The sequence below is a fragment of the Sus scrofa genome, chromosome 14, assembly GCF_000003025.6.
Source record: "Sus scrofa isolate TJ Tabasco breed Duroc chromosome 14, Sscrofa11.1, whole genome shotgun sequence".
Taxonomy (NCBI): Eukaryota; Metazoa; Chordata; class Mammalia; order Artiodactyla; family Suidae; genus Sus; species Sus scrofa.
Window position 1 is genome coordinate 14943813 of NC_010456.5, and position 25434 is coordinate 14969246.

General features: G+C 46.7%; 1 protein-coding gene across 1 annotated transcript; it reads left to right on the forward strand.

Annotated features, from left to right (window-relative positions):
- NEIL2 (nei like DNA glycosylase 2) lies at positions 1317–22493 on the forward strand. Its single transcript, XM_003359058.4, has 5 exons — positions 1317–1472; positions 3684–3823; positions 15296–15636; positions 20826–21025; positions 21187–22493. Exons 2-5 carry the CDS (start codon positions 3686–3688, stop codon positions 21498–21500), a joined length of 993 nt encoding a protein of 330 aa, XP_003359106.1. The 5' UTR covers positions 1317–1472; positions 3684–3685; the 3' UTR covers positions 21501–22493.

Genomic DNA, 25434 nt, shown 5'->3' on the forward strand with positions numbered 1-25434 from the left:
CCTCCTGAGTGGGAGGATTTGGACCCCGATAGTCCAATGCAGGAACAATGCTCTTTGCTGCTCTTCTGTCGAGTTGCTCTTCTGGGAGTTTGCCATTTTCCACGCAGATTCAGCAACTTTATTGTCATAGAGTGGTGACTACATGCATTTGCATAGCACTTTATAGTTTATGGGTTTCATTATCTAATATCTAATTTAACCACTCATTCAAAGAGTAATTATTAAGTGCTCACCAACTGCCAAGTACAGTGCCCCAAGTCCTTGCTGTCCCACCTGTGTCCCTGGACCACCAGCAGCCACAGCATCTCCTGGGAGCTTGTTGAAAAGGAAAATCTTGGGCCCTCTACACACCAGAGTCAGAATCTGCATTTAAACACGATTAAGGAGTTCTCATTGTGGCTCAGCAGGTTAAGAACCTGACACAGTATCCATGAAGATTCAGGTTCGATCCCTGGCCTCAAACAGTGGGTTAAGGATCCGGCGTTGCCACAAGCTGCAGTATAGGTTGCAGATATGGTTGTGGCAGAGACCAGCAGCTGTAGCTCCAACTTGACCCCTGGCCAGGGAACTTTCATATGCGGTAGGTGCAGCCCTAAAAAGAAAAACAAAACAAAAAAACAAACAAAAAAGACTCCCAGGTGATTCATATGCACATTAAAGTTTGAGAATCCCTGCTTTGTAATATTTCCATAATAACACGATGAAGTTTAATATCGATTTTTTTTTTTTTTTTTGGCAGCACCCAGGACATGCAGAAGTTCCCGGTTAGGAATAGAACCAGGGCCCCAACTGCCTCAGCAGCGACAATGCCAGGTCCTTACACCGCTGAGCCACCAGGCAATTCCCCAAATATTGCTTTTAAAACAAAATTTGTTTACGGTAAAAATTTAAATAATAATATTCAAATAATATAAAATTAAAAAAAAAAAACCCACCCTTGAAAAACTTTACGAAAATTTCTTGACAACTTGTTTCCTTTTCACAATTACCTCGCTAGGATTGGAGGCCCGGCAAAACCAACCAAAAGGCTTCCCTTTGCCTGACCACCCAAAGTGGTCTTGTTTAACTTAATTTTCTCTATAGCAGTCTATCTTCGTATAAGACAATGACCTTTCCAAGGGCGGTTTGTTTCTTCCCTACGTCTGCTCAGACACACTCCCCAACCTCGGCAACTGCCCAGCATCCAGCGACCCCCTTAGGGCAGGAACGGCCCACCTCGCCCCGCCCTCACCACCACTCCCTGTCCCCACCAGGACAGAGCCCCCTCCTCGCCTGGGGGCGGAGCCCCTATATGCCCCACCCCGAGGGAGGAACCTCGAGTTACGCACGCCCCACCTCCGGATGGAGCCCCGCTCCCTTCCAATAAAGCCCCGTGCCCACTCCCGGGGGCGGAGCCTGCGCTCAAGCTGGGCGCCGGGTCCTCTGCAGGCCTCACGGTTGCTGGGGTCCAAGGGTCCACGGCCCAGGAGCCGGTGAGTCCTGCTGCGAGCTCCCACGCGGCGTCGCGCTACCTACGCTGGTGGGTAGGGAGCGGTGCGGCGCGTCCTCGGCGGTGACGGGTCCCCCGCCGGAAATGCAGGGCTTTCCCAAGCTTTACCCTCGTCACTTTATTACCGGCGTGAAAACTCAGTTACCGAACCTTTTAGAAGCGTCTTTTATGGAAACCTGAATTTATCTTTCTTTTTGGCTGTTAACTACTTTTTAGCATTTCTGCCCCTGAGCAATCCGGGTTCTGCAACCAGCCCGCCCCGCACCCTGGGAAGATGCTTTTAGACCCTCCCCAGACAGTGAATGATGTCCTGAGAAAAGGGGACGCCCGCTCCTCTCCTTTTAGCGCGGTCGCTAGGCAGCCCCTTAATTAGCCTCTTGCGGTTAACCGCTGGGGGGAGGGGCTCGAAGGTAGCGGGGTGACCTTATCGAATCTGTGCCCCTTACGGTTCGGATATTTTAAGGATTCGGTAGAGGCAGTTCCCTGCCCAGTTTTCCATCTCCATGAATAAACCTAAAAGAAACATGCCCTTGTGTCAAAAGGTTTTTAAGGATCAGAACTATTCCAGAAGCTTCCTCGGTTGGAGAGGACCAGCGCACATTGCTGGTTGAGGTTCAGCTTAGCCGCAGTGTGGCCAATCTCCCTATAGCCCTGAAGTTTGGTTAGTAGGGTCTCTCCAGGGTCTTGAAGATGTGAAATAGCACATTTAGCGAGGCTAGGGCACCATCAAATTAAAAATATGTATTATAGGATGTGCTGCTAATCAAACTATGAGAAACCATGGATTGTAAGAGGCACCCCCCCTTTGAGAGATTTTTTAAATGCTTTCAAGAATTGATGAAATGCAGGTAGCTACCACCATGCCAGGAAACTGATTAGTTCTTTGGGTTTCCATGATAACTTGCAGTCTTTTGCAGGTGGATAAATAGGTAAGGGTGGGGGGATGCCTTCCCTGTCCTAGAAGCTAGGGGCAGACCACTCAGACTGCCTCATATATGAGCTCCCAGTGAACTTGGATGATTTGGGGCGGGGAGAGATGAGAGTCACAGATACCCTTACATCAGATTAAAATGGAAGCCCAGCTGTTTCTCAGTTATTTCTTTCTCTATTTTTTTCTTTTTACAGCTGCACCTGCAGCACATGGAAGTTCCCAGGCCAAGGGTGGATTGGGAGCTGTAGCTGGGAGCTTTACAGCTGGAGCCTTCACCGGATCTGTGGCCTATGCTGCAGCTTGGGGCAGTGCCAGATCCTTAACCCACTGAGTGAAACCAGGGATCAAACCTACATCCTCACAGAGACAACCTCTGGTCCTTAACCTGCTGATCCACAACGGGAACTCCCAGGGATAGTTTGCTATAGTTAAGCTGGATGTGGCCTCTCCCTGTTCTGACCAGACATGATCTTGGACTGCACTTGCTGTGATTCTGAGCTCTGCATTGTCATCACAGACACTGCAGTCCCTCTAGTGGGGTGGTCCTGGTGGGGCTGGATCCACATCTTTGTCAGTGTGCCTTTAAATCCTTCTCTCCTGAAAGCAGGAGATAAAGCAGCATCTGTGGGCTGGAATGATTGTTTGGGGGAGGCAGAAGGAAGAGGATAGAAAAAACCTGGAGATGGAGTTCCCATCGTGGCGCAGTGGTTAAGGAATCCAACTAGGAACCAGGTCCCTGGCCTTTCTCAGTGGGTTAAGGACCCGATGTTGCCGTGAGCTGTGGTGTAGGTTGCAGATGCGGCTCAGATCCCACGTTGCTGTGGCTCTGGCATAGGCCGGTGTCTACAGCTCTGATTCGACCCCTAGCCTGGGAACCTCCATATGCCACTGGAGCGGCCCAGGAAATGGCAAAAAGACAAAAAAAAAAAAAAAAAAAAGAAAGAAATAAAAGAAAGAAAAAACCTGGAGATGAGTTAGGACCATAGCCCAGGCCTAAAGTCCAAAGGGCCAGCTCCCATTCAGGCTGCCATAGGATGGAAGCTGAGGACGTGTGCGGTGTGATTCCTGGCACACTGTTGGTGCTTTCATCTGACACCTCCATCTCTAACCACATTCCCTTTGGGGCCGTATTTGCTCTTAAAGTTGGTGGCAAAAAAATAGCAGCTTGAAAGTTCAGTGCTTGGCCCATGTTAGAAATGCTAGAGATAACACGGCTCAGTCGGTGGCTCAGTCAGTGGCTTCCTCTCCCACCTCTGCCCGCAGGGATGCCGGAGGGGCCATCTGTGAGGAGGTTTCACCATCTGGTCTCCCCCTTTGTGGGGCAGCAGGTGGTCAAGACAGGGGGCAGCAGTAAGAAGCTGAACCCTGCTGGCCTTCAGTTGCTGTGGCTCCAGGACGCCCAGGTAAGTTCCTTGTCTGCACCTCACCCTGAGGGGCCGGCTCCATTGTCACATCCTCCCCTAAGTTTATCTCCAGACTTTCCATGCTCTCTACTCCCCCCAGCCTGAGGCAACCATGCTGAGACTCCACACAGCATCTCTCTTTTTTTTTTTTTGTCTTTTTGCTATTTCTTTGGGCCGTTCCCCGCGGCATATGGAGGTTCCCAGGCTAGGGGTTGAATTGGAGCTGTAGCCACTGGCCTACGCCAGAGCCACAGCAACGCGGGATCCGAGCCACGTCTGCAACCTACACCACAGCTCACGGCAACATCGGGTCCTTAACCCACCGAGCAAGGGCAGGGACTGAACCCGCAACCTCATGGTTCCTAGTCGGATTCGTTAACCACTGCGCCACGATGGGAACTCCACAGCATCTCTTCTGATGTTTCTCAGCCTCAGGTGAGCATCAGTGGCCTGAACTGGAGATTCTGGTGACTTCAGCTGACTCTGATGTGCACCTTTGTTTAGAGAACCATGTTTAATTCTGTGGAGCCAGCAAGCAGGTGAGGAAAGAGCACAGCCTTCTGACTGCGGTTCTAGCCCAGCTCATCTTTGCCAGGAGCATAGATCAGAATTCTCCAAGGGGCTCACAGGGCACCTTGTGGTCATGCCTCTCTCTATGGCCTGCTGCTTACCCTGCCCTGGATCTCCCTTACAGTCATGTGGAACAATCTGGAACCCCGCACATAGTCTGCTCACTTGTGTGGGCAGATCCTTCTTTTTCTCCCGAATCCACCCCACTTTTCTCCCCTTGTGTTACCGTGGTAATTCCTGTCTCCTTCTGGATCCCGCCTTGCTATCATATCCTTTGAGAATCCTGCCCTGCCTGCTCTAGGTTGGGGGAGAGACTCTGCTGTGTTTCCAGGGCACCCTGCACATCCTCCTGTAATCGACTCTGATTACTCAATTTGTCCTGCCTGTTGAGTGGAGACAAACAGGGCAGGGGCTGAGACCTCATCAGTTGTATTCTAGCACCTGAGTGCCCAGCACTAAGACTTAGGGTAACTGGCTGTAGACAAAATGGTGAGCTCTCCTGCTTTTTAGCTGGGTGCTCCTAAGAGCTAAGGGACACACACACACACATACCTCTAGTTTCCTGCATTTGGAGGTGGGGCTCAGGGAGGGGGAACAGTTAGTCTAAGCTGTGGCATGTGGAAGTTCCTGGGCTAGGGATTGAATTTGAGCTGCAGCTGCTGCAACACCAGATCCTTTAACCCACAGTACCGTGCTGGGGATCAAACCCTTACCTCTACAGTGACCAAAGCTGCTGCATCAGGTTCTTAACCCACTGTGCCACAGCGGGAACTCCAGCATCTGGCTTCTTTGTCTAGACTGTGCTTCAAGGTTTTGGGGGGCAGGATTGTGTCCCTTCATCTCTGGATCCCAGAAGCCTGGATCTCAGCCTCTGCCTTCACAGAGCTGGCTTGCAGAAAATATTTACCAAATAGCTGAAGGGACAGAAGAATGTGAGGCAAGAGAGACTTGAGATGGAACTGGGGACTGGTTTCCCAGTAAACCAAGGCAGGGGGCTCTACTGTTGGGAGCCCAGAAGCCTGCAGGCAGTGGCCTTGGGGAACTGCCTGGCATGTGAGTCCACATCATTGGGCTCCTGTCTCTGTGCCTTTCTGTCTGTGGGTCCCTACCCTCAGGATCTGAGACTTGAATTTGGAAGGTTAGACCTGTGTCCATACAGGGGAAGCTGTTAAGTAACAAGTGGGGGAGGGGAACATGGGATTAAGGCCCCAGTGAGGTTTGTGACATAGAAGAGGGCCTGTGGCCTGAAGGAAAAGCCTTCATGAAGGAGGTGGGTCTTCAGGTGGACCTTGAAGGATGCAGGAATTTGATGGACCAAAAGGAGAAGAAAGGTGGAGTTCCCTTGTGCCTAGCAGTTTAAGGATCCAGCATCACTGCAGTGGCTCTGGTTATAGCTGTGTCTTGGGTTTGATCCATGGCCTGGGAACTGCACCCACTGCATGCTGTGGGTGCAACCAAAAAAAAAAAAAAAATGAAGAGAGGGCATTTCAGGTTTGAGAAGCAGTTACAGACCCAAAAATGAAGATGGAATGAGCAGGGTAGACTGCTGAGATGGAGAAAGATTGACTCCATTCTGTACCAGCTGTTTAGCTGACATATCTCTTAACTCCTTCCTTGTTAGCGCTCCGGTTTCTGTATCAAGAATTGTGTTTAATTACTCAGAAGAGTGGCTTATACAAGTCAGTTTTTTTTTTCCCCTTCCCATATGGGAAGTCCAGAGGAGGCAGTCTGAGGCTGTGTGGGAACGTCATGGAATCTCTGGGGACCAAGCTCCTTCTCTCCCTTCCCTCACTCTCATGATGATAACATGGCAGCTGGATTCCAGCTATTATTATATCTGCATTCCAGGCAGGAAGAAAGGGCAGAAGAGAGCTGGAAACTGGTTCACCCATTTTTTTTTCTTTTCTTTTTGTCTTTTTATGGCCACACCTGCGGCATATGGAGGCTCCCAGACTAGGGGTCGAATTGGAGCTGCAGCAGCCAGCCTACACCACAGCCACAGCAAGGCCAGATCTCATCCGAGTCTGCAACCTATGCCCTAGCTCACGGCAGCACCGGATTCTTTAACCCACTGAGCAAGACCAGGGAGTGAACCCACATCCTCACCAATACTAGTCAGGTTCTTAACCATAATGGGAACTCCCTTGGTTCACCCATTTTGAAGAGCTTTTCCAGAAACCACATTGGACTGCCGAGGTCCAGCCCCAGCAGCCAGGGAGTGCCGAAGGAGAGGATGGGCTACAAACGGCGCAGAAAGAATTGGAGCCAACTCCTCAGCTGCATGCTGCAGATGACCCAATTTATTAAATGAAAAGCATCAGTTTTTATACCATTTCACAATCAGATTTCGTGTAAGATTTAACATTAACATTTGATTTAAAGCCCTTTTGTTCCCTCCACCCGAGATACAAAAAATAAGGTTAGTTAAAACATGTTCCTTTCAACTTCAGATTTTCCTACAAGATTACAAACTTAAAGTTTCACACTGTATTTTTCTTAAAAGGTCAACAACAGTAGCTATTCTATTCTATATTAAGAACAAAGCTTTAATAAGTAATAAACTATGATACCTAACATTCTTTAACTAAAGGTGTATGTGGTTAACAAAACGCATGAAAGCTTTGGGCTCATGGCATTCTTAAAACCACGATTTATTTGGCGCCAGCAAGCTAAGCATTTAACCTATTGTACTGATTTACATAAGTTCCAAACCACCAATTTCAATAGAAAGGAGTATTATACCCAAAAATTAACAAATGCCCCCACAAGGGATGAAAGCTACAAGTGACACTGTTAAAAATATATCTATTATAGAAAACAGCAATTTATAGGCCAAACAACATTTTCCCAGCCCCAAACTTCTTTTTAAGTAAAGGGACTGAAATCATAAGTTTCCCCTGTATACTCTCACAAAATAGGTGCCATAAATTGTTACTCCAAAACAAAGGCTTTTTCCATTACATTGTTTAAACAACTTCATTCTGTTTTGGTTCAAGTGTTTTACGTACCCAGGGCAAATCTTTAGCAGTAAGAAAGCTGTGACTAGAGATAGAAAAGGAAAGATAAACACAGAAAAATAGATTAACATATTTTTAGGGGATATCGTTTTTATTTTCCTGGAACCGAAGTCTTTCAAGGGATTGCTCTGCAATCCTTCTTCTTTCTTCAGCTTGTCTGTAGCTCTGCTAACCAGACAAGCCCCACGCATCCGCAATCCTTCTTCTTTCTTCAGCTTGTCTGTAGCTCTGCTAACCAGACAAGCCTCATGCAGGTGCCGACTGTGGCTTTGCTTTCTTTACTGGAGCAGCCCTATGGCTCCCGACATCTCCCCCTTTTTTATTTTTTAGAATGAAGGTATGAAGTTCAGTAGAAACCTTAGTAATAGACTTTTTTAAAAGTCTGAAGATGACTGGAAGAAGAAGAAGAACAATTAATAAGACTGCTAAAGAGACGCCTATATTATAAAAAATGTTAACCAGGAAGAATGGTTAACTAATCCTTTAAATCCTGAATACAATTGAGAGGATAAATCTTGAGCACTAAAAGCCTTTTCTCCCTCACTCATAGCAAAAATTTCTTGATGTAATTTAGTAATATCCAGAGAGAGATCAGAATGATTCCAAACTCCTTCAAGGTGATTTTTGATTTTATTCCAGGTATGAATAGAGTGATTGACTTGTAATGGAGTAACACATAGCCTTTAAAATCTGAATGGCACCGCAAGGCTAATTTTATTTTAAGTGTTAATAATTCCTGTCCTATAGCCAAAACTGCTTCTTCCAAAGCATCCACTTTATCATTTAATTTTCTATCAATAATTTCCTGGGTGTTTAAAGCTAAAGTAACATTCTTTGACAATTGGTCTGCAAAGGTAGCTGTATGTACTTCCTTTGTAAGAGCTATAGCCGACACTGTCAAAGAAGCTATAACAGAAATTAGTGCAGTAATCCCCAATATAAGTGCAGCAACAAACCTTTTAGGTCTAAATAATTGATTATTTAAAAGCTGTAATATTCTTGTACCTTGATTATCGTACCAGTCACCTGTAATATTTACTGGAATCATAACATAAGGAGGCTGTCTTACAATCAACATAATCTTAATATTACCATTATCTTTTGTTAAGCAATTAGTTAACGTGCAATTATAACATTTTACTTTATATAAATCATTTTCCACGGTAATTACAACATCAGCATAATAATATGCAAGCAAAAAGGCATAAGGACTCTGTATACATGACTTAACTATATAGGTTGTACTTCTCCATGGCCTATGTAATATAACTGGACGTAGGGCTGCTATAGCTTTCCCTAGATGGGGCTGAGAATAAACTTTCTTCTTATCATTAGCCTTATAAGTTAACACAGGAGCTACCCATCCATTATCTGTTAATTTATTTGCCAGTAGAGGAGGTGGGAGGCGATCATCAGTCCACTTTAGGGATTGATTATATTTATTAAGCCATCCCCTAAAATCTTTATTTGGATTTGGAGAATTCCACTTATATATCTTCAAATTATGATAAGGGTCCACATTTGGATCGGTAGTATTGTACATACAATAATTCCAAGGTGGGAACCCTGTCCCATAATTTACTCTATCCCACAAGTTATCCAAATCTGGATAATAATAAGTATCATTTTGACGTGGAATAGAACAACCCAATTGACCTTTAGGATAAGAAAATTTATGGTAAAAACTTACTGCTCCATTAAATGGGTAATTAATTACTTTATCTAATGTATGGGTACTCCCAGGCCCAAGATAAATAATTGTCCATGAATAGAAATCTTGTTTATAATAGGCTGAACGAGGCTTAGGTTTTCTATCCACTGGACTAAAGGTTATAGCTCCATCAATTTGAGTAGGCAAACATCCAGCAATATCATTTGAAGCCCCTTTTGAGGAAGTAAATGGTAAAATAAAACATATTGGGAAAGCATGAATGCTACCTGAAAAATTATAACCTTCAGTAACAGCTTCTGTAATTTCAAAAGGAGCAGAGGGTAATCCTGGACCCCCCAACAAATCAAACTGATTAGTATGTATTTTAATCATTTCATTATCCCAAGCCACAGGCTGAAAGCTTGGAGGGTTAGGGAAAAATGCCCAATAAGACTTATTATTTTCAGCCCTTACCTGAGCGGAATTAATAGACAGAATAGATAAAAAGGCAACAAATAAAAAACACTTAAGCTTGGATTCTGGTCCTGAGACAGAACGAGGCTTTGGGCATCAGCAGTCAGCTTCTTGATATCTCCCCAAGTCGGACCCCTGGATTGTTGCGTCGATCAGGCTCTACGAGGGGTCTAGATCTTGATGGACTGACAGCTGGCGACAGTGGGATGATTATCGGTGGTGGTCCTGTGTGAGGGTTGGTTCTCGGGGCTCGACCTCATCATCTCAGAGATAGTTGAGGATCCCTTGGAGGAGAGGAAGACCTCCTAGGGGACCAGGATGTTTTTCCTCTCTTTCTCCTTGGAGAGTTGTCTATATGAAACCTTTTCAGCCGTAGGTGGATTTCTCCCACTCCACTTTCCTGGTGCCCAATGAAAGCCTTTTTGATATCTAGGGCAAATAGTTTTTGGTCCTGGCATAACTGGAGCAACAGGTGCTGCAGGAGCAGGACGGCCAGGAAGCACAGGAGCATAAGGTTGTTGATTACCCTGAGGGCAGAATTTACTAAAGTGTTCTGTTAGACCACAAGAGAAACAAGCACCTTTATTTTCAAGTATCTGTTCCTTTTGCCCTTTTGGACCCTGTCCGACTCCTTGTAAAAATTGAGAATAAGTTTCACCCTTGAGTGTGGCTGCCATAGTAACGCCCTGCACATATGCAGGTCCAATGTCAGCGCACTGTCTGATAAAATCACTGATATTTCCAGTTTTTCTTATCAGGTGTCTTTGACCTTCTGAGGTAGAATGATAAGGAGGGTGATTTAAAGGAGGAGGTAGAATAGATGGGGGTTTCCCAGAGGGCAGACCCATTATACCTGTTAAAGAGGGTGTATACCCTGTAGCTCCAAAGTTGGATGCATTAAATGGTCCATCTCCCCTTTCCTCTCTTTCTTTCTCATATCTTTCCTCCTCATCCTCTAATTTCTGTTGATCCTCAGGATCCAGCCAATCATCTTCATCATCATTTCTTATTGTTGTTACCAATGGTGGGGCCAATGATCCGCTATTAGGTTTAGGAGAAAGGGGTGTCCTTTCATCAGGATCCCTTTTATGTGAAGAAAATAAAGTCTGACTTAACTTAGATACCTCAGATTGGGGATCTAAAACATCCCGAATAATATTCCAAAGAGCAAAAGCATCAACAGTCACCTTCTCTGGAACGAGAAGACACTAATAGGTTTTAAGTTCTTCACCTACCTTTGTCCATGTTTTAAGATTCACGGTCCCCTCTTCTGGGAACCAAGGGCAGGTTTCCTGTATAAAATGTAAAAATCTTGCAAGTTGTTGGTTAGTTACTTTTACACCTCTTTTACTAACCATATGAAGCAAGATTTCAATAAATAATTTTCGCTCTTTGGATTCTATGTGCCCCATTATCAGGCCTTTATTCTGGATTACTCACCCTTCCGACTCCACTTCTCTCTGTGGAGGGGCTCTAGAAACCCTGGTGTGAGAGCCGAATTGTCCCCGAAATCATATATACATTACCTCTTCTCCGGTCCCTGTTTGGGCGCCACTTGCCGAGGTCCAGCCCCAGCAGCCAGGGAGTGCCGAAGGAGAGGATGGGCTACAAACGGCGCGGAAAGAATTGGAGCCAACTCCTCAGCTGCATGCTGCAGATGACCCAATTTATTAAATGAAAAGCATCAGTTTTTATACCATTTCACAATCAGATTTCGTGTAAGATTTAACATTAACATTTGATTTAAAGCCCTTTTGTTCCCTCCACCCGAGATACAAAAAATAAGGTTAGTTAAAACATGTTCCTTTCAACTTCAGATTTTCCTACAAGATTACAAACTTAAAGTTTCACACTGTATTTTTCTTAAAAGGTCAACAACAGTAGCTGTTCTATTCTATATTAAGAACAAAGCTTTAATAAGTAATAAACTATGATACCTAACATTCTTTAACTAAAGGTGTATGTGGTTAACAAAACGCATGAAAGCTTTGGGCTCATGGCATTCTTAAAACCACGATTTATTTGGCGCCAGCAAGCTAAGCATTTAACCTATTGTACTGATTTACGTAAGTTCCAAACCACCAATTTCAATAGAAAGGAGTATTATACCCAAAAATTAACAAATGCCCCCACAAGGGATGAAAGCTACAAGTGACACTGTTAAAAATATATCTATTATAGAAAATAGCAATTTATAGGCCAAACAACATTTTCCCAGCCCCAAACTTCTTTTTAAGTAAAGGGACTGAAATCATAAGTTTCCCCCATATACTCTCACAAAATAGGTGCCATAAATTGTTACTCCAAAACAAAGGCTTTTTCCATTACATTGTTTAAACAACTTCATTCTGTTTTGGTTCAAGTGTTTTACGTACCCAGGGCAAATCTTTAGCAGTAAGAAAGCTGTGACTAGAGATAGAAAAGGAAAGATAAACACAGAAAAATAGATTAACATATTTTTAGGGGATATCGTTTTTATTTTCCTGGAACCGAAGTCTTTCAAGGGATTGCTCTGCAATCCTTCTTCTTTCTTCAGCTTGTCTGTAGCTCTGCTAACCAGACAAGCCCCACGCATCCGCAATCCTTCTTCTTTCTTCAGCTTGTCTGTAGCTCTGCTAACCAGACAAGCCTCATGCAGGTGCCGACTGTGGCTTTGCTTTCTTTACTGGAGCAGCCCTATGGCTCCCGACATTGGACCAGTCCTATACAAGCACTGGCTGCCCCGTCTGTAAGGGAGGCTAGGAGACACAGATTTTAGCTGAGTATATTGACGTCTCCATAAGTCAGGAAGTTTGTTCATCAGGGAAGAGGGGACACGGGGCTATTGGGAGGCAGCCAGCAGTCTCTCTACATCTGGTCCCATGTCATCTTCTCTTTTCATTTTCCCCTCTCATTTGGCAGAGCACACGCTCCAGAAACGGTGTGTGTCGTGGGGTAAATGCTGAACCCTTGTCCCCTGCTAATATTTCTGTCCTGTCCTCGTTTGGGTGGGTGGAAGATCTGGAGATCAAACCCCACTGATACTTTATACCAGCCCTCCAGTTAAAAAAAATATATGGAGTTCCCGTTGTAGTTTAGCAGGTTAAGAACCCGACCTCGTCTCCATGAGAATGAGGGTTTGATCCCTGGCTTCCCTCAGTGGGTTAAGGCTCTGGTGTTGCGGCAAGCTGTGGTTGTGGTGTAGGCCAGCAGCTGCAGCAATGATTCAACCCCTAGCCTGGAAACTTCCATATGCTGCACATTCAGCCCTAAAAAGCAAAAGAAAATAAAAAAGTTAGTGAGAAAACACATCTATCTAAAAATAAATAAATAAACACATACAGCTTGATTGAGTTCCCGTTGTGGCTCAGTGAAAACAAATCTGACTGGTATCCCCAAGGAGACAGGTTTAGTCCCTGGCCTCACTCAGTGGGTTAAGGATCCAGCATTGCGGATCCTTAACCCATTGAGTTCACATCACAAACAGTTCACCCATTTAAAGTGTACAGTCCAGTGGTTTAGTATCCTCACAGAGCTGTGCAACCCTCACTGTGATCAATTTCAGAACATCTTCTTCATCCCCCCTCGCCCCCGCTCAAAGAAACCTTGTGCCCATTAGCAGCCACTCCCCATTTCACCCCAGCCTTCCATCTCCAGCCCTAAGCAACCAAGAATCTATTTTCTATCAGACAGATTTGACTTTGCAGGGGTGGGGGTAGGCATTTCACATACATGGAGTCATACAATATGTGTCTTTGTGTGTCTGGCTTTTTATGTCTGTTTAGGGCTGCACCCGGGACATATGGAGGTTCCCAGGCTAGGGGTCGAATTGGAGCTGTAGCCACTGGCTTACGCCACAGCCACAGCAATGCCAGTTCCAAGCCATGACTGTGACCTACACCATAGCTCACTGCAATGCTGGATCCTTAACCCACTGAGTGAGGCCAGGGACTGAACCTGTGTCCTCGGGGATACCCGTCAGATTCGTTTCCACTGAGCCACAATGGGTACTCCTGTCTGGCTTCTTTCACTGAGTATATTCCCGCTGCATTTGGAAATTCCCCAGGCCAGGGATTGAATATGAGATGCAGCTTCACCTCACGCTGCTGCAGTTGAGTTCTTAACTGCTGCAGTTGTTAATTTGTATAATAATTGACAAATTGGAATCGTGTCAGAACTGAGGTCTTTAAGTATGTACCTTTGGTGGTCAGGAATAGCATAGGCATTTCCATTATTAATGCCAGATGTTTTGGTTTGACCTGCCTGAGTTCTGGGTCATGCAGAACAGGTTTATCTTGAAATCTGGCCATATACACATTACATACTTAGACTTAAACTATAGAAAGACAACACACAACAGGCTTTTACCATTGGAATAATTTTGTGTTGAACAGTTAAGTTACAGCTACATCTATAATTTTGGATAACATTCATTGGTTAATAACAATAAAGTGACAAAAGCTTAAAAAATATATATATATACAGCAGCTGGAACTTTTTTTTTTTATCACCCCGAGGCTTATGGAGTTCCTAGGCCAGGGACCAGCTGTGCTGTTTGGACCTATGATGCAACTGTGGCAACGCTGGATCCTTTAACCTACTGCCAGGCTGGGGATTGAACCTGCATCTTGGCGCTGAGGAAATGCCACCAATCCCAGTGCACCACAGGGGGAACTCCTGGAACATTCTTTTACATACATTATACACATTTTCTGTTTTCATTTTCTTCTATTGAAAATATTTTATTTTTATATTCTTTGTCTGTTTGCTTGTTTTTCTTTTTGGCCATGCCCAAGGCATGTGAATGTTCCCAGGCCAGGGACTGAACCTGAGCCTTAACAGTGACTGGAGCCACTGCAGTGATAATGCAGGATCCTTAACCCACTTCACCACCAGGGAACTCCTTGTTATAGTTTTTTATTGTGAGGTCTCTTGTGGCCATTCCTTCTATCAAATCCAATTTCAAGGGGATGGTGAGAGGTGCAAAATTTTGCAGTGTGTTGACTTTAGCTGTTCTCAATTTGTGTGGGAAAATGCACATAGGCATTTTCTTTCTAACAAAGAAAAAGTATTATGAATTGAATACAAGAATGATAATCAGTATTTCAAGCTAATCATGAAAAAATTGGGAGCATTTCCCCTGGGGAATTCTAGGGTGACCCTGCAGCTGACATGGGCATTTCTTAGTTGATCTAATTCTTCCACTTGCCTCCAATCACTTTGCAAACCATGTGCTAAGTGCCCAAACCACTGGAGCAAAAGCAGAAGGCAAGTCCCAGATACCCCACTTGGGAAAGCTTCGTTGAAGAGGCAACAGGGGAGACATTTGCATTAGGATAAACATCTACACACATCTCTTCGGTGTCCCCCTTTCTGGGTGTCTAAGACCACCTCGGTCCGTTTGGGCTGCTGTAACAGAGTACCGTAGACCAGAGGGCTTATAAACAACAGAAATTTGTTTCTCATGGTTCTAGAGGCTGGGAAGTCCAAGGTCAAGATGCCAGCAGACTGAGTGAGTGTCTGATGAACCCACCTCCTGGTTCACAGATGGCCAACTTTCTGCTGTGCTCGCCCTGTGGAGAAAGGGGCCAGAGAGCCCCCGGGGGGTCTCTTTTATGAGGGCACTAATCCCACTCACAAAGGCTCCACCCTCATGACCTCATCACCTCCTAGAGGCCCACCACCAGATACCATCACATTGAGGGTAGCTGTCACCATGTGCATTTGGGGAGGACACAGGTAAGTCCATAGCAAGGCATTAGATTGTTCACTTGTTTCTAGGTCCATGGAAAGAAATTATTCCTGAGATTTGATCCAGATGAAGAAATCGTGTGTCCCCGTAGCAGCCCACTGTCAGAGCCTCTGCACGACGAAGAGCACATGGAAGAGGCCAGGCATCACCAGGAAGTCTCTGACTTGCCCTCACAGTCTGCGGGAGGAGCCCATGTAGTCCCAAGTGGAGACGATGGTCCCCCCCAGTGCGTGGGGGGAGACAGCCCCGCTGGAGGTGCTGAGAGGTGGCTGCAGGTCAGCTTTGGTTTGTTTGGCAGTGTTTGGGTGAACGAGTTCTCCCGAGCGAAGAAAGCCAACAAGAAGGGTGACTGGAAGGACCCCATTCCCAGGTAAGGCATGTTTGGGCAGGCTGAGGGCTGTGACTGCCGCTCTACAGGGTTGCCCCATGCAGGCCTTGGCCACGCTCTGCGGGCACACTCCCGGGGGTGTCCAGCAGCCCGCTGTTGGGAAGAGAGAAGATGCTTCTCCGTCCACCATGATGACAAGTAGCCAGGGGCTGGCACCCAGTGAAGGATGGGGACAACCTGGCGGCTTAAGAGCAGGGAGAACTTTCCCAGCAAACACAACCCTTGAGGGTGGGAGGCTTCTTAACAACATTTCATGGCTTGACAAGTGCTCTCTGAATTGAGGGATAGAATTAGCTCCGATCTTAATCTATCAGTGTTGGATAGTGCGGGGACCTCTATCCCCATTCAGGATTATTTCCTCAGTGTAGATTCCCAGAGGGGTCTTCGCTGGGCAGAGAGAATGAATGTTCCTGTGGTGGCCAGGGGTTGTGTGTGCGTTTGTTTTTTTTTTGTCAATTTTCGGGGCTCTTGGATCTTGTGTGTTAGCCTTTGTGGGGTGTGGTGCCAGTGTTGTTTCGAGCCTGTCTATGTCCTTTGATGGTGTTTGTGGCTTTTTGGCGTTTAGGATTTTTAATTTTTATGTACTCAGTGGTCAGTGTTTTTCTTGATAGCCCTTATGTTTTCTCTTCTTGCTAGAGAAGGACCCCTTCTACCCTAAAGTCATCCTACTTTCCTGTTTTTTAAAGTTTCATAATTGTGTTTTTCTGTTGTTGCTGGTTTTTTTTTTTTTTTTTTCTTTTTAGGCTGCCCTGTGGCATGTGGAGTTCCCGGAGCCAGGTATTACATCCAAGCCACGGCTGCGACCTACACTGCAGCTGTGGCAACGCTAGATCCTTTAACCCACTGTCCTAAGCCAGGAATTGAACCTGGAGCTACAGAGATGCCACTGATCCTGTTGTATCACAGTGGGAACTCCCATATAATTATGGGAGAGGAGAGTGAGCAAAACACCAGTGTTAACAATAAGGTAAAATGTTATTAATTTTTGGAAAAAAGGTTTTGGAAAAACAAAAATAATTGTTTTTTTAATGATCAGAATGATAGTCATTGCTTATGGTGTAACATAAGGCCAATAGGAGGCTTTGGCCTGGCGATTACTGAGACTGGCTTAAATGGTGAGGAAATTTTTTGACTCACGTACAGCTGACCCTCAAACAGCTCAGGTTTGAACTGCATGGGTCAACTACACGGAGCTTTTTCAGTAGTAATTATTACAGTGCTACCCGATCCACTCAGGTTGGTTGAATCCGTGGATGCAGGACCGTGGATACGGAACAGTGGATGCGGAGGGCTGACTGTCTGTTATATGCGTGAATTTTCAACTGTGCAGAGGGTCAGTGCCCCAACCCCTGAGGTGTTCTTGTGATTCTCCTGTCTTTGCACTTTCCCCCTTGTTGGTTTTGTCCTCAGACGAGCAGCAGGAGACTCTGTTACAGTTCCAGGCGTTATATCCACTCAAGGGAGAGGGTGGTTTGTAGACATTCAGATGAGCAAGGAGAGCTTCTGCTGAAACCCCGTGAACCTCTCCTGGCCTGAAGTTGGGCCCTTGGGCTGATTCCCAACCCAGTCACCAGCCAGGGGATTGGAAAGTGGTTCCACGAACAAGGCTAGTCTCCAGGTTTTCAAATTTATTGTCACAGAGTGAACACATAGCATCATGCACTTATCTTTTAAATCTCTTCTTGTCAAGTTTTGCCCTCATTCCATGTTGTATATTTTGCTAACCCCACCTGCATTCCTTTTTTTTTCTTTATTAGGTTTGCCCAAGTTTTGTCTACTTTGTTGGTCTTTCAAATAAGTAATAAATAATAGTTTCACGTACTATCCATATGAAAGAGTATTTCCTAGTTTTTCAAGTCTTTGAGTGTTTGTTTTGTTTTAATTTTTTATTGGATTATGATCAGGAGGGCAGCCTGTGAATTTTCTTCTTTTGGCATCAAGATTTGCAGCCAAACGCATAGTTGATCTTTGGTTTACATTTTTTCTACATAAATGATGACATTCAGACGCTCCCCTTGTGGCTCAGCAGTAACAAACCCAACTAGTATCCATGAGGACTAGTTCGATCCCTTGCCTCGCTCAGTTGGTTAGGGATCCCGAATTGCCATGAGCCATGGTGTAGGTTGCAGACACGGCCCAGATCCTGCATTGCTGTGACTATGGTGTAGGCCCACAGCTGCAACTCCGATTCAACCCCTAGCCTGGGAACTTCCATATGCCGTAGGTGTGGCTCTAAAAAGCAAAAAACAAACAAAATAAATAAGTAAGTAATAAACCATTCTGGAGTTCCCTTGTGGCTCAGCAGGCTAAGGATTAGCACTGTCAGTACTGTGGCTTTGGTTCTAACTATGGGTCAAGTTTGATCCCTGGCCCGGGAACCACATGCCACAGGTGCGGCAAAAACAAAAAACAAAACAAACAAACAAACAAAAAACCACCACCACCAACAAAAAAACAAAGAAAAAGTAAACAAACAAAAAAAAACCACCACCACCAACAAAAAAACAAAGAAAAAGTAAACCATTCTGAAAAAGATCAAATAAAAAAGTAGGAGTTCCCATCATGGCGCAGTGGTTAACAAATATGACTAGGAACCATGAGGTTGCAGGTTCGATCCCTGGCCTTTCTCAGTGGGTTAAGGATCCGATGTTGCCGTGAGCTGTGGTGTAGGTCGCAGACGCGTCTCAGATCCCGCGTTGCTGTGGCTCTGGCACAGGCTGGCAGCTACAGCTCTGATTCAACTCCTAGCCTGGTAACCTCCATATGCCGCAGGAGTGGACCAAGAAATGGCAAAAAGACAAAAAAAAAAAAAAAAAAAAAAGTAAAACATTCTGTAAATGTGAAGAAGAGGTTATTGTTTTGCTAGTTCACATTTTCTCACTTCTTGCTTGTTTTTTGTTAATTTAATACACCAAACTTAGAGGAACACCGAAGTCCCCCAGGGTGACTGTGGTTTTAAAGAATTTCTCCTCATCATTCCAGGTTTTTGGGGTTTGTGTTTTGCTGCCCTGGGTCCCAGGCATCGGGGTCTTGACTCTCATGTGTTCTTTGCAGCTTCATCATTAAGCAATCCTGGCTCCTCTCTCTGCCTGTAGCCCTAACTCTGCTTCTCTTGGTGTTGATGGTACCACACCATGTTGGCTGGCCTGGTCCTTTTCCCCCTTAATTGTAGGTCTGGTTTTTTGTTGTTTTTTTTTTTTCTTTTTTTTTCTCACTTATTTTAGGTATGTTTCTTATAAACTGCAAAAAGCAGGCTTTTGTGTCTCTTTAAACTCAAATGAAACTATTTCTTTTGAAACAGGGGAACTGGCATTTGGATTTTCTTTGCCATTTGCCATTTTATTGTCCCTTGTGTTCTTTTTTCTTGAGTTTATCAAGTTTCTTTTCTTCCTTTTTTTGTTTTTTTTGTTTTTTTGGTTTTAGGGCTGCCCCTGCAGCATATGGAGGTTCCCAGGCTAGGGGTCCAATTGGAGCTACAACTGCCGGCCTGTACCATAGCCACAGCAACATCAGATCCAAGCCACATCAACATCAGATCCAAGCCACATCTGTGACCTACACCACAGCTCATGGCAACACCAAATCCTTAACCCACTGAGCAAGGCCAGGGATGGAACCCAAAACCTCATGGTCCTAGTCGGGTTCGTTTCTGCTGTGCCACGACAGGAACTCCCCTTCCTTTTTTTTTTTTTTTCTTTTTTTCTTTTTAGGGCCTCATCTGCAGCTTATGGAAGATCCCAAGCTAGGGGTTGAATCAGAGCTGCAGCTGCCAGCCTATGCCACAGCCACAGCAACTGGGGATCCAAGCTGGGTCTGTGACCTATACCACAGCTCATGGCAATGCTGGATCTTTAACCCACTGAGCGGGGCCGGGGACTGAACCTGCATCCTCACAGATAAGTCAAGTTCTTAACCCACTGAGCCACAACGGGAACTCCCTCTTTTTTTTTTTAAATCCCTGTTGATTTGGAAGTACTGCTATTCATCTTCATTCTGTTGGCAATAATCTTATCTTTAAACAACACCTGCTTTTTATTCCTGAGTTAATAACTCAAATTTTTAATAACATTAAATTAATAATCTTTTCCCTTATTATTAACATTGGTGTTTTGCTCACTCTCCTTTCCTACCCACCCCAAGATGAGATCTTTGAAATATTTCTGCTTCTGTGTTTTTCTGCCATTTCCATCTTATTGCCTATGTTTGCTAAAATAGTTTAAAATTTTAGTTCCAGATTGTTAAATTGTTAGATATAGGTAATTAAATGAATCAGTATTAAAAACACACTGAAACAGATGCCTTTCATGTGGAGAGTTCTTTCCTCACAGCTGGATCACGGGTCTCAGGTGCACTGTGACCACCGGACACTCAGATCTCACAATAAATGTTAACGTCCATCCTTCCCACCTCCCCCCATCTTGAGATCCTTGCTGATTTCACTTCTGCTGGAATGTATTTTTCCTTGAGTTTTTCCTCAGATACTGTGTATAGGTGTATTTCCAAGTCCTCTTCCTCCTAAGTATCCCTTTACTTTCACACAGGGTACCCCCTGGGGCAGAGGCCTGCATCTTACAGTCCAGCTGCGGTCTGAGCATCTCCCTTCGGAGGAGGCTTGCGAGGACCTCAGGGTGTCTCCGCTGCCCTGGAGTTCAGGAATCCCGTGGGAGGGTGTATGGGTGTGTCTTTTCTTGGTCCATCTTGCCTGGGACTGGGAGAGATGCCTCTGATCTCCTTCCTCCCAAACCCAGTTTTGTGCAGGTAGACACACCTCCCAAACTTGAGACTTTTTTTTGGCCATGCCCTCGGCATGCGGAAGTTCCCAGGCCAGGGGTCAAACCCATACTGCGGCAATGACCCATGACACAGCAGTGACAATGCCGGGCCCTTAACCTGATGAGCTACTAGGAAACTCTGAGACTTTTCTCTACGTCCCAGCTTGTCTTTCCACGAACATGTATTGTTATGATCCGAAAAAAGGGGAGATGTGTCTGCTTTCTTTCAGTTATTCCATTTAGCCCTGCGATTTTTACCTTCTGGCAGAGCCGTCTCTGTTCTCCTCTGGGAACTTTGCTGTCCCAGGTTAATCCTGAGTGGAGTGGAGCTGTGGGCCAGCGTGACGGATGATACTGTCATAACCGTGTGCATGTGTGACCTCTCCTGTCTGTCCCCAGGCTGGTCCTGCACTTCGGCGGGGGCGGCTTCCTGGCCTTCTATAACTGCCAGATGGCATGGAGCTGCTCTTCCCCAGTGGTCAGTCCTGCCTCTGACATCTTGTCGGAAAAGTTCCATCGAGGACAGGCCCTGGAAGCTCTGGGCCGGGACCAGCCCGTCTGCTATACGCTGTTGGACCAGAGATACTTCTCAGGCTTAGGTATGGTGCATGGCAGAGGGTGAGCTTGCTGAGCAACCTAGTGGAAAAGGCCCTCGCTGGGAGGCTTGAGGCTGGGATCCACAGCCCGGGCACGTGGTCTCCTGACAGGCTTCCTCATGAACGTGTTCTGTTTCCTCCCCTTGTCCCTCCTCTGCTTCCAGGGAACATCATTAAGAACGAGGCCCTGTTCAGAGCTGGGATCCACCCCCTGACCCCTGGCTCACTCTTGGGTGCTCTGCGCCTCGAGGCTCTTGTGGACCACGTGGTGGCCTTCAGTGCAGGCTGGCTTGAGGGCAAGTTCCAGGGCAGACAGCAGCATACTCAGATCTACCAGAAGGATCGGTGTCCCGCTGGGCACCAGGTGGTGAAGGAGGCCCTGGGGCCCCCTGGGGGCTTACAGAGGCTCACCTGGTGGTGCCCCCAGTGCCAGCCCAGGTTGCCAGCTGCCGGGCCAGAGCAGGTGCAGCCCCCCTAGGAAGCTCGGGCCCCTTCCTCACCAAGCCTTGCCCCTGAGGACCATGATACCTGAGAGTTGCCAAAGGGACGGAGGGCGGGGGTGGGGTCTGGGTAGAGGAGTCAGGGGTGCCCATCTCACTGGAGTCAAGTCTAAGGCAGTTTCCACAGGTTTGATTTTGTTCTTTTCCAGTTTTAGTTAGTTCTTCCTATCTAACTCTACCATTGTGAAAGATGAGACAAATCCTGACGGCAGTTAAGGGAGCAACCTCCCCAAATGACAGAGCGACAGTGAATATGAGAGCCAGTGGAAGACAGAGCTGTGCCCAGCATTGCAAGTGTTTCATTTTCTTTCTTTTTTCTTTCTTTCTTTTTTTTTTTTTTTTTTGTCTTTTTGCATGTTCTAGGGCCGCTCCCGCGGCATACGGAGGTTCCCAGGCTAGGGGTCCAATCAGAGCTATAGTCGCCGGCCTACACCAGAGCCACAGCAACACGGAATCCGAGCTGCATCTGCAAACTACACCACAGCTCACGGCAACTGCATCCTTAACCCACTGAGGGAGGCCAGGGATCGAACCCGCAACCTCATGGTTCCTGATCAGATTTGTTAACCACTGAGCCACCAAGGGAACTCCTTCATTTTCTTTTTGAAGCATTGGCTGGTGTTTTTCATTGGAGAACCAGGAGAAGGAATTATCCTTCTTCGTTCCCCAAGAGGATCCAGAGACTGGGGGCGGGGGGTAACAAGAGAGTAGTGTTCAGATTCCTGCCTGGGTCTGGGTCCTTTCCTGTGGGATGGAGACACCAGGAGAAGGACTGGGGAGATGGGGGTTGGGGGGTGCCGGGAGCTGCCACCTCCCTGGTGTGTCCACTGGGCTCTAGACAAAAGCTACCTGTTTCCTCCTTAAGGAAACGTATTTGTGAGCGCTGTTGTGCTAACAGTGCGGGAGTCACTGTGGTTAGCAAAACCTGGAAGAAACCAGGGTGTGAAAATAAAGCTTTGTTACTTTGTGTCGTTGTGTTTATTTGGCAGTAAGGTTTCTTACACATCACTGAGCTCTTTGTGAAGGTGCCAAGTAGGACTTGAGTTGACCTGATGGAGCCACTTGGAGCGGGACTTAGAGGGAGCAGGGCAGGGAGAAGGGCAAGCATGCACCCTCCACTCTTGTCAGCAAGAGATGTCCACGGGGGGGAAGGCACCTTGTGCCAGGCACTAGCTGGGGGCCACGTTGGTACCCAGACAGGTTGGCACCTGCCAGGGTCTGGAGAACAGGAGGGGGTGGCTTGGGCAATGTGCATGGACACCCATGGCAAATGGTGGGGAAGAAGAGGGAAAATGCTGTTGCAGTTGTTGAGAAAAGAGGTGACAGGACCAGAAACGGCAATGGGCGTGGAAAGAAGGAGAAATGGGAGGGTCGAGGGGTGACGGGCTCCATAAGCGTCAGCTGACTGGATGAGGACACCAGGGAGGGGAGAGGGGCACCTCAGAGCTAGAGGAAGCCACCCCCACCTCACCATTGTGACGGAATAGCAGGGAGCTGAGCAGGTTCCCTGGGGAGACAGTCAGACCCAGCGTGCTCCGCTTGCCGGGGGTGGCACAGCTAGGACGTGTGCCTGGCTCCCTGCAGGTGCACTTGCAGCCTTGCAGACCTGGGTTTGGGAGCTTGCCTCAGAGCTGAGGGTCAGTTTGAGAAGGTGAACTAGGACAGTCCTGTGGCATGAAGGATGGAGATCACAGGGAAACCTTAGAGAAGGTCTTTCGTCCAAGGGCCAGAGAAGCCAATGGGTGATGAAATGAAACAGGTCAAGAAGCAGCCAGTGGTCCATACGATGGAGAAAAGAGAAGCCTTAGAATTTGGCAGCCAGTCTGCAGGGATCGAGGGCTGGATGGGAGGCAGGAGGAGGGTGACGAGGGTGACCTACTTTTCGGGAACATTGACCCAGAAGGAAATGAGGAAGGAGGCCGGGGAGGCTAATTGCCGATGCAAGGATGGATGTCGTGTGAGGACCCTGATCAGGTGAGGGGACGCCAGCGGGGAGAGATGCCAGCGCCAGCACTTAGAGCTGCCTGGCCCCTGGTGGGGAAAGAAAAACAGACCCAGAGAAAATCACTGGAGGTGAGGTCTCTGGATGCGAAGAGTGGGAGTGGGGAAGTTTCTAACAGCTATTAGGGGATGTTCAAGCCACCTTGGGGTTTGGAGAAGGTTGGAGTGCCTCACTGAAGATCCAGAGCAGTCGCTCCATTGCCTGCCTTTGTCCAGCAGTTTCCAGGAGCTTCAGTCCAAAAATGAAACCGAGGGTTGCCGGATTAACCCACAGTTGAAGGTGGTCAGGGGAAGAATGGTAGAAGACAGTGGGCAAAGGAGAATCCTTATTTTATTATTTATATTTTGAAAGATCATTTAAGGAGTTCCTGTTGTGGCTCAGTTGGTTAAGAACCCAATGTAGCCTCTGTGAGGACTCAGGGTTGATCCCTGGCCTCGCTCATTGGGTTAAGGATCCAGCACTGCCCTGCGCTGTGGTGTAGGTCCCAGATGCAGCTCGGATCCCTCATTGCTGTGGCTCCCATGTGACTCCTAGCCTGGGAACTTCCACATGCCTGTGGTGCAGCCTTAAAAAGGAAAAAAAACTAAAAATATGTCAAAAGATTCTGGCAATACAAAAGTTTGTAGAGCAAAACATGGGAAAATAATCCTCCAGCCTACTCTGTCCTTCACCACCATATTTCTCAGACTTGGGTCTGCACCTGAAGTTGAGTTGTAAAGGCTGATGTCGGCACTGTCAGAAAGGCATGGATCGGGTTCCACGTGGGAGAAATGGGGAAGTGGGAACAAGGGCAGCTAACCCAGTAGTCTGCCCCTCTCCCAGGTACCATTCATCCTGGTGGGAGGCTCTCAACAGAGAGCTTCACGTCCGTCCTACAGGGAGGAAGAAAAGGGATGAACGAGGTGGGGTGAACGAGGGTAGGAGAAGAGGCCAGTGGTACAGAACCTGCAGGGCAGGAGAGGTGGCCAGTGGGAAGGGTACCTGCCTGTTGGATGTAAGGAGAGGCCTTGCTTGGCAGAGGGGTGAGGGCTGGAATGCAGAGGGGGCAAGTCCAGTTTTCACTTAGAAGTAAGAGAGAGGTGAGCTATTTGTACTCAGATTCTGGGGGAAAGACAACTTACCTCATAAGCTAGAGTTTTGTGATAGCTGACATGGTGAAAACCTTGGGATTTAATGTTAAGTTTCAGTGGCCTTAGCTATTCAGTAAATATTTCTTAAATGCCTCCTAAAGGCTAGGTCTGGGAATACAACGATCAACAAGACAAGACTTCTGTACTCATGGGAGGGCTGCTTGTTAAAACAGTGAAAAGTGTTTCAGTAGGTTATGGAAAAGTGCTGGGGTGGGTGGGGAGTGACTGCCTATCTGTGTTCTAGAAGTCCCAGTACAGTTCTGATCTCAAGCCATGGTATTCAATAAAAAGTTGTGGAGGGCTGAGTTCCCGTCGTGGCGCAGTGGTTAACGAATCCGACTAGGAACCATGAGGTTGCGGGTTCGGTCCTTGCCCTTGCTCAGTGGGTTAATGATCTGGCGTTGCCGTGAGCTGTGGTGTAGGTTGCAGACGTGGCTCGGATCCCGCGTTGCTGTGGCTCTGGCGTAGGCTGGTGGCTACAGCTCCGATTGGACCCCTAGCCTGGGAACCTCCATATGCCACGGGAGTGGCCCAAGAAATGGCAAAAAAAAAAAAAAGTTGTGGAGGGAGTTCTGATGTGGTGCCTCACGTTAGGGATCCAGTGTCTTTTCAGCAGAGGCATGGGTTCCATCCCCAGCCTTGGAGTTAAGAATCTGATGCAGTGAGTTAAGGATCTGATGTTGCCTCAGTTGTGGTGTAAGTTGCAGCTGTGCCTCAGATTCAATCCCTAGCCCAGGAACTTCCATGTGCCACAGGTGCGGCCAAAAAAAAAAAAAAAAA

Coding starts and splice junctions, on each gene's coding strand:
- NEIL2 (XM_003359058.4), top strand. CDS start 3,686: ATGCCGGAGGGGCCATCTGTGAGGAGGTTTCACCATCTGGTCTCCCCC. Junction 3,824..15,295: donor TGTGGCTCCAGGACGCCCAG/GTAAGTTCCTTG, acceptor ACTTGTTTCTAG/GTCCATGGAAAGAAATTATT. Junction 21,026..21,186: donor GAGATACTTCTCAGGCTTAG/GTATGGTGCATG, acceptor CTCTGCTTCCAG/GGAACATCATTAAGAACGAG.